The sequence below is a fragment of the Trachymyrmex septentrionalis genome, unplaced genomic scaffold (assembly GCF_001594115.1).
Source record: "Trachymyrmex septentrionalis isolate Tsep2-gDNA-1 unplaced genomic scaffold, Tsep1.0 scaffold16, whole genome shotgun sequence".
In the NCBI taxonomy this organism is placed as follows: Eukaryota; Metazoa; Arthropoda; class Insecta; order Hymenoptera; family Formicidae; genus Trachymyrmex; species Trachymyrmex septentrionalis.
In genome coordinates, this window is record NW_017304758.1 from 748,819 (window position 1) to 758,595 (window position 9,777).

At 30.8% G+C, this 9,777-nt stretch overlaps 2 protein-coding genes across 3 annotated transcripts in view; one reads left to right on the plus strand and one right to left on the minus strand.

Moving 5' to 3' along the window:
- LOC108745970 (MD-2-related lipid-recognition protein-like) overlaps positions 1–2,420 on the plus strand; it is a 4,836-nt gene extending 2,416 nt beyond the window's left edge. The window contains exons 2-4 of the mRNA XM_018482418.1: positions 908–1,036; positions 1,820–1,986; positions 2,267–2,420. Coding sequence (XP_018337920.1) covers positions 908–1,036; positions 1,820–1,986; positions 2,267–2,350 — 380 coding nt within the window. The 3' untranslated portion in view covers positions 2,351–2,420. The remainder of the gene's footprint in view (positions 1–907; positions 1,037–1,819; positions 1,987–2,266) is intronic.
- A 4,894-nt stretch (positions 2,421–7,314) lies between these two features.
- The window catches only part of LOC108746161, a 72,065-nt gene continuing 69,602 nt past the window's right edge, over positions 7,315–9,777 (minus strand). For both annotated transcript variants that reach the window (XM_018482755.1, XM_018482754.1), the window contains 5 exons: positions 9,514–9,662; positions 8,919–9,098; positions 8,271–8,375; positions 7,990–8,190; positions 7,315–7,798 (listed from right to left, as the gene is read on the minus strand). In XM_018482755.1, the coding sequence (XP_018338257.1) occupies positions 7,637–7,798; positions 7,990–8,190; positions 8,271–8,375; positions 8,919–9,098; positions 9,514–9,662 (797 nt within the window). In that variant the 3' untranslated portion in view covers positions 7,315–7,636. The remainder of the gene's footprint in view (positions 7,799–7,989; positions 8,191–8,270; positions 8,376–8,918; positions 9,099–9,513; positions 9,663–9,777) is intronic.

The following is a 9,777-nucleotide window of genomic DNA, read 5'->3' on the forward strand; positions in this document are numbered from 1 at the left end:
TATAGACGAGCAACATCAAGTCATGAGAAAAAGAGAACAGATAAACTTCTCGAATAAAATATCTCTCAAAGAGGAATATGTTGAATCAATGAAGCGGTAAAACTTCGACATAGGAGAGACATATATAAGGTATTTTACATTTTATAAATTTTTTACATTTATCGAATATTCGAGAAAGTTTCTCCAACGCTGCTTGCTCTTATAATTTATAATCAAGTCATCCGCGAGGCGCAAAGGATGAATCAAATATCCAATATATTTTGCAGGAAAAATATTAAAATACTTATATCTCGTCAAGCAGAAACTTCGCAGTTTCGAATTAGTTTACATCGATCTGTCGAGATTCTAACGTCAATGATACATGCCGTGTCGTTGTACTTGTATTTTTTTCTGTTCCTTTTATCGAAGTTCACTCATGCTTATCTCAGCATTCCTTACAGATTACGGAAGAAAAATGAAACTTTTGAGTTATGTAGATATACTAAAATGAGATATTGATTTAACTCATGAGAAACGTTACGCAAAAATTTTCTTACGCAGCATATATTTTGCTTAGCTTAGGAAAACATGTAAAATTAACGTCTAAGAAATACTTTACTTCGAATTGATTAACATAAATTAATGACATGTTGTATACTGATAAACGATATATATTTAAAAAATAAAAAAACGCTAAATTATGAAAGAGGAATAAGATAGTTAATTTGAAAGAGAGATCTTACAATATATTTGTTATTAGAATTAATCGTAGAATGAGTCAACTAATCAAAAAAACTGACTATAGGTAATACAATTTTTATATTGATTTATTAGATTTTTTCTTTCTTTCTGTCTCATAAGATATAAAAATTTTTAATCGACTTTACATGTACAAGTAAATTCTTTATGAAATCTTATTATGTTTCAGCCGAACAAAATACTGTACAATGTACCATTCACGAAGTACGCGTTGATCCATGCAGAGAAGCCGAAGAAAGAAAGCCCTGTTCTTTAAAGAAGGGTCAAGATGCAAGCATAAGTTTTGACTACACCCCCCGTAAGTGTATTTAAAATATCATGCATGCTTAACGTACATATAATAATAAGTAATAATGAATAAGAACACACTTTCAACTTTGTAAATTTGTGATTAGAAATAAAATAAAATAGATTACATTTTTATGTATATAATTAAATATTTCACATTTAGTTTGATATTTATATAAGAAATTGGAAAATAAAATATAACAATTAATGATTGTAAGAAATTATTGTAAATCATATTGATATGTTTTGAGCCAAACATGAAACAGAAGAATTTTTGGAATGCTACCAGTGAGAAATACCAATAAAATAATTATATCACGTAAAAGGAATAAAAATTGCTATTCAAATAGCGATTTAATACTCAGCGATTTAATATGAAAAACCATTTATATCACGATCGATTAATTTTATTATATTACCTATTGTAGTATCCAGTAAATACCAACTAACAGTAATATAATATCAATATTATAATTTCACATTCAACAATATAAATGTAATATAACACATATAGTAAGTAACAGTTATTATTGATATAAGTATGAAATTATATAAAGTTGTATATTATGTTATCGTTAATTGGTGTTTACTGAGTATTAAATCCCTATTTGAATAGCAATTCTTATTCCTTTTACGTGATATAATTATGAAATCAATTAAAAATGTTCTTGCTTTATACTTTCATTTTTATTTTTAAATAAAAAGATATTTTTTACTTTCCAAAACATATCAGTTTTGCGATTCAAGCGATCATGCGTGATTATTAACGATATATATATATTTTTTGTTTCAGTATTCAACGGCTCGTTATCTAGTAGGGCATACTGGGCTTCTGAGATCGTAGATTTACCATTCTTAGGTATGCCAGTCGATGCCTGCCCATCCACCACTTGCCCAGCTTCGCCTGGTCAAAAGCAAACGTATTCAGTGGCATTGCCTATCTCTAAGAAATTCCCTACGGTAAGTGATGCTTCGATCTCCATTCTGATTCTTATGTAAATATCTCTACAAGTTTGTTGACATCCCACATAGTTACTTTTTACATTGAAATCTAGTCAAATATTGAAATGCCAAACCGATGTAGAGACATGAAACGTAATTCTAAATGTAATGTCATTTAAACGTAATTCTAAATGTAGAAAGAAAATTTATGTACAACACATAAGCGTTTCTGAAATAAAACGAGTAAATTGATTTTAAAATGTTTTTTAAAAAAATGTCTTCCCTTCTTTTATTACAGCGAACATATGATCTCAAATGGAAGTTGTGGAATGAACAAGGACAAGAATGCTGTTTTATGTTTCAAATTAAATTGGTAAAATGAAATTGTTGTTCTTAAATTTTCAATGTATCATCCTTCGCAATGATTATAATTCGCCAATCAAGAATTTAGTGAAATAAATGATATTCATATCAATAACATTGCGTTCCATTATACCCATCTTTATGTTATATATTTCAAATACAATAAATTTATTAGAATAATAATAATAATTAAACAGATTTATAAAAATATATATATAATTATTATAATCAATTAAAAATTCTCAACAAATACGTGAAAATATTTCGTAGAAATTGTATTAAAAATCTATTTAATTTTTTTTTGAGATGTTTCAATTTTATTTTAAAAATATTTGAAGTATAAGCTTAGATTTATGGAATACATATTAGATTTTTAAAATTATTCTTATCTTGTGTTATTCATATATTTATATACACGTTCTAAAACGTGAAATCAAATCAGTCTAGTTACAAATAAAACTCATTAATTAGAGATAATATTGACTTTACCGCCACGAGATAATTCCTTTTGCAATCGAAGTAAAGCCATTATAATTTATAATAGATGAATACTGCAAGGAAGAAATGAAGAAATCTCTGTAACTGGTATTCATAGTCCATTTTTATTTCAAGATCACCTTTATAAGTAATGTCTCAAATGCTATATACGGCTCTGCGACTGGTTTAGGGCATCTTAAGACGGTTAAATTTAAGAATAGACTATGCGAATTCCAGCCTTTATTCTGCGTTTTTAAAAAGTAAATCCATTTTTATACTAACCAGGCGTCACTTATTTTCTAAATGTTTCAAGTGAAACGCGTTTATATTTGAAATGTGATCAGTGAAGTCTATATGTCATTAGACATAAATTATAATTGCACGAGTTTTAATTTTGCTATTTCCGAAGTGATCTATCTACGGAAACCAATTGGATTTATGAACACACATACACATACACATTGCAAGAAATTGAATTAATAATATATTTTAGTGACCTTTCTGTCCAATAAAAATTGTTAAAAATATATTATTCATTTAAAGAAATATCAGATATTTTTTGTTGTATATATGTCAAGTATAACACAATACATATTAATTTTATTTATTTTATATATTAATAAAAATTTTTTTGTAATAAAAAACAATTTTATTCAAATGTGTGCTCATTTTACTTTAAACTTTATATGATTTTCTAATGCATATATTTATAATTCAAAATCATTTTTCAAATTCAAGTTAATATTTCTATTCACCCATACATTAGCAACAATAAGTTACTAATATAATACAACGACCATGTGATTCAATCTGTATATGCAAAACATCCTTGGACAAACATAAGAAAGACACAATAGACGACACAATAGACGATCGTTCGTTCAGTCACATGTGACACACCGTGCGATGCAAAGGCCCACAATGTAACGCGGCCTCAGATGTCCAATCAAAGACGAGACTGCTAGAAAAATAATTGGCCACAATTGTTAAATTGTGCATTTCCTGATAAAAGTGACCGGAAGACGGTCTCGCCGTCGATTCTGTCGAAATTTACAATACGCGCCAAGTAACGGCGTGCGAGCTCATCTAACTCGCGGTCTCTTAGATCATTTTAAACTCAATCACTTTGATACTTTTGTCTTCAACGAAGAAAAGTAGGAATGTGGGTCATCCGTCGAACATAATCGGAAGCATTATTTTTCATCCGACAGTCAATTAAGTTCATCGATCAAACGATTTTTATTCGTTCAATGTCTATTATTGTTTCTTTCACAATTGTTTCTTTAATTGTTTCTCGTATTTATTTGTCGTCGGGAGGGAATATCAGTTTCATTTATCTTCATAATGTTACATCCATCCGCGGCGCCTGCGATAATTATATTCGTGGGTTGTACAGTAGAGTCAGACTAGGGTACACGAGCAAATGAGCGACCGACCGAGTTAGATTAGATTAATGGCGCCAAGACAGAAGATTGATATTTCAATTACTTATTGTTTGATTGCAAAGTGGTAATCAATAAATATTGCAATACTGATTGAAGTATAAATTTTGGAAATTACTATTTATTTTGATTTGTAGTCTATAATTTTTTAAACTAAAAAAAAACGATTTTAAATTAACTTTCTTAATTTAACTTATCAATATTGATTTGATATTAATATAATTCCATATTAATAATTAAATAATTAAATACATTAATTATTAAAAAAAAAGCTATTTCTATATCAGAACAAAACATCGTTTAACGATATTAAATCTAATTGGCTTTAGCTAAAATTAACGTCACAATATAATTTGCGTAATATGTTTCAAGTACTTTAAACATGAAAAAAATTAATTATCTATCTGCCTATAACTAAAAGAAATCTCACCATTAACGTTATTACACAAGATAAAAAAGAAGTTTCAATGAAATGTATTGTTATCTCACTTTCGTGGATCCACCCATCAAGACATTTCTGTCAGAAGTTACAATTAACGCGACGATTAGCGCGGCCATTGTCAGATGCACGTGTAATAATAAACCAATTGTTAAAAATCTCATTGCACGAAGGAGGCGCTTCCGGTCCGTGTTACAATCGATCGAGGATAACCGTAAATGAAATAATTATCGTCCGAGCGCAGCTCGGCGTGGCCCGAGGTCAGGGGCCATAATAACAGATCACTTGGCCCGACTCGTACGGCATACGTTGTAACAGTTAATGCGCAATTATTCAATTGAAAGCGGTTGATTCACGCAGGAACTGGCCGCGGCAAAAAGTTCAGAAAACACATCGTGTAAATTTTTGCACACTAATTTTCGTCGACGACAATGAAAAGAAGCAAAGAATTGTTATACCGATAACAAATTCTAATAGTTACAAAAAATACGGTATGTGCTTTAAATATCATAATTTTTAATTCTGAAACTATTAATGTTTCTATATTTCTGCTAACAAGCATTGATACTAATTGTACGTGAAGCAAGAAACAATGCTATGTACAAACGTCCCATCAATTCTGGTATTTCCAGTTGTTGCATTATTAAAGCAGCTTTGTAAGCCGCTTAACATTGTGCAACTAATGAACATTTATTGGTATTAAATAAATCCTAGAAGAGAATTTTACCTGCAATAATATCATTTATTAAATACAAAATTTAACAAAACATGTGATATTGTTATTATTATCATTATATTAATAATAATACAAATATTAAAAGGAAAATAATATTAATAATACAATAATAATAATATAATAATTAATATAATAATAGAAATAATTACAGAGAACTAATTAACTGTACAATACTTAATAAGTATATTGTCAGAAGAAATAGTGAAAATGGAGATACGTAGCACCAGCTAGAAACTCTTAATTTGTCTATCGTTCTTAATATATTAATCAGAGCTAATTGCTGGAAATACAATCAAATTTATTAACAATGCATTAATGATGCACATTATTTTTTAATAACTTTACATTCTTACACACACACACACAGTCTATGTATTCTCGAATTAGAATTCTTTCGAGAATAACAGAGTTCTTTTACTCGCATCATAGTGGCGTGTCTTTTCGTTCCTGTGACCCGCGATCACAAGCAGCGATTATTGTTGTCGTTGCGACAAGGGAACAGGTATCGATTCTTTGGTATCGACATAACGCGGCGCATGCTGCCATGCGACCGAAATTTCGGATAATAAAAATATGAGACGAGCAAAAATATATCGCAAAAACTTCATTTTACGCCAAATCTAATTATTCTGCATAAATTATCTATATCTATTTCAAGATAAACAGAATCTTTAAAGTAATACATTCAGTAATAAAAAATTTCACAGTCTCATTTTTTTATATTTTACTGAATGTTCTACAAAATGTTTATATACGATTTTTCAAAATTGGCAGAAAATACCCACCACTTCTCATAGAATGGGGTATAGACTTTTGCAATGTAATGCAACGTAATAATTGAAAATAATTAATATTTATGCAATGTTATCGAAAAAAAGATATTGCAATATTGGAATGTATAATGAAAAAATCTCGGCCATACCACTTGGACGATGTACGTTTCTTTGGCAAACATACTTGTGTGAGATTGTGTTGTTCCCAATGTGCGCAGCTCTTTTCGCGTTTATGTGTATAATCATCGACTTTATCAACGCCACGAATACGGCACACGGTAGAACCGTAACATCGGCTTTCAACCCGCACATATAATCTAAATGTACGTAGTAATCTCATTATTTACCAAACGATACAAGAGTTGAGATCCTCGAGGATCTCTACTCTTCTTGTATAGAAATACAAAAATGATATAAATCTCCTAGGACTACCAATAATTTATCAGTAGTATCGTATTTACATTTTGATTAATTCCCTCGTAAATAGTGATTTATTTCTTATCTGAAAATTATATATTATAATTATACATTAGAGCATTGTCATTCTTCCTTGATGCTCATTTATTATTAATTCTTTGATACAACACAAGAAAAGTGTATAAACAACATTAAGTACATAATTTAAAGTTCATAATTCAAAGTCTCTGTTTTAATCCCAGCATAACTTCCATCGCAAGCCAATTATTTCGCAATATTCGAAGAAACGCATTATCGATTTACGATAACGAGAAAATGCGAAATATTCCAGGAATGATTACGATGATATCTGGATTATATAAATATATTCGAAACAAATATGTTTGAAATTAGCTGAAACGATCAATATGTAGCGTACTTTCGAAAAATTCGTTCGAAAAGACGATATTATACGAAGACTATTAGTATTATAAAGATTTGTAATATCATTTATGATATAACAATAAATAATATATTATTTAAAATATTCTCTTTAGATATTTTAATTTTTCGTACTAGCCTTTTTTATACTAAGTTTTTATTTATTTAAACACGCAAATGTGTACTCAAAATTAATTCTTCAAATTTTAATCTATCTCAAATAAAAGCACTTTTACGTTGATTAAGTTATTATTTTACTAATTGACTACATATTGTCGGATCTTTTTCTCTAGAAAATGTGCAGCGGTGAACTTACAATAGAACAAATTTGTCAACCTAAAGACGTGGCGAAACAATTTCAGCGTTTCGAAGAGCGTAGCTTTCAGACGGCTATTGATTGAAACGGGGAAAAGAGCTGTCGTTCAAACGGACTGTTTCGAGTTCGTTTACGAGAAACGCCTCGAGGAACGTTCTAATGCGTTCATCGGTCAACGGCACAAAACGAATATCTCCCGTTCTTTGTTCTTTCCTCTTTATCCGGATTTTTTTTCGCAATTCCGTCTGCTCGCGTTGCGAAACGTTTTTGCACCGTTCACAGGATTTACACTACGTAAATCGGATCCTTGCACACCGAGATTCTTGCTTCCTGAAGGATTCTTAATCTTGGACCTAAGGGAACCCCCATCTTTTGAAGTCTTTCCTCGCTCAGGTAAGGCAACTCCACCATCCCGACTTTCTCTTTTTCGAAAGCGGTTGCGTATTTCTAAAATTGTAACTATCATTGAAGACAGAAATTTCAATCAAAGAATAGTGCACAGTTTCATTAGTTAAAAAATTTATAATTCAGATGAATATATCTTCATCTAAGAAAAAGCTATTTCAGATTGATCGAGGAATCAGTTGCTTTTCTTCGCAAAACCGGCATAACGTAGCAAACGAATGTGGGGCACATACCTCATACCCAAGTTCCCTCAGGAACAGTCTGATGAGAGGGGGTTCCGTGCCGAAAAACTTGGTCAGCTTCTTCACTCTCGAGGGATTCGAAAGTGCCGGCAGTTCCGAATCCTTGATTAGGGGCTGCGACTGCGATCTCACCATCGCCATGCTCGTTTGAGTTCTGAGAGCTGCGATCTCGCACTTTATGCTCTCCATTTCCTGCGAAAACCTGATAGTAGTAGAATCTTGGAAATTCTAGCTCGTTTTATACCGTAAGTGTTGTTAACTGGTTTTCTCACCTGTATCATCAGATGTTGGGTTCTCATCTCCGAACTCAGGTGAGCCACTGATCTTGCCAGTGTCACCACGTGCGACTCCAGTCGCTGAAAACGCTTGTTGATGCTCTAAACAATACGTTTCACCGTGATTTCGTAATAATAATTATTTTAAATAATAATTAAAATTAATAATTTTTCTTTGTACAAGCCATTTATTTAGCGACTTTAACAAAAATGTAGTACGTTTCATATTTTAAATCTTTCTGTGAAAGATTGAATAGAGCATTATGTGAGAGGATAAATCTTAATGAAAATTATTGAATTATTAAATTAATTAATTAAATAAAACGCCAAATATATGTACAGTAGAACTTCGTTTACCTGCATTCTATTTATACGAACAGATGTTCACTTCCAAATATCCGAATTATTAGCTCCTATTATCCGAATAACGTCGTATTTCAGATAATAGCAGCTTGTCGTGTTCGACTTCAGTTTTCTGTAAGTTCCTATTATCGGAACTAATAAATACTGGTAGAAAGGAGAGATAGAGAACCTCTATTATCCAGTTCATCAGTTATCCGTATCATTCAGTTATCGAACTGTTCTCTCCCTCAACAAGTTTGAGGATAAACGAAGTTTTATTGTATATAAATAAACCTCACCCACCTTAATATCTTTGGCTTTCTTCATTCTATCGTCAATCACGTGAGATCTACGTTTGTCATGATGCCTCGTGACAGGCCTTGATGACACGGAGGATGTCGGTAACGACGAAACTGAACCATAGCTAGTAAGTCCTCTCGCCTTCCGTCTCTTTTTCACGCTCCCGCCGAGTAATTTAAGTACCTGCGACAATTTTTTTTTCGCATGCAAATTAAAATAAATTCAATTACGTTTGTACCAGCCCTTTTCAACGCGCGCATATACGACGTCTTCGTTAACTTTAACATACACTGCCATTTCTTTGCGACTAGAAAAAGCAATATGTTTAATGTTTTTTTAACTTGCAATGGAAGATAAATACAAAATATCACGTCTTGCTTCTACTTGAGTTATGTTAATAAAATGATGAAGAAATATTTTAAATAAATTTTTTTTTAAATTTTTTTTCAGTAACACAACATGTATTTTTAATTTCAAAAGAATGAAAGAGTAATGAGTCTTTTTTTTTTTTAATTTTATGCATCCTTATTCTCATAGAAGAAAAAAAAATAATAAAAAGACAACGAATGTGATTTTATTAAAATAGTATCATACTTACTTCACTGTACATATTTTCTAATCCTTCCAATTGTTTCCTAATTGTCCTTGCATCAGTGGTACTGAGATCGGAATCGCTTCTGTCTAACATGGAATCTAAATCAAGTCCTGTTGTGGTGGATGTTAAATCAGCAGCTTCTACTCCAAAAACTAAAAAAGTGCAAGTATTGATATTACAGAAATATTAAATTTCAAAAATTGAAACTCACAGTAAGTATAAAAATTAAGTATTAACCGTTCTAGAACTATTAATATGAATTTGATC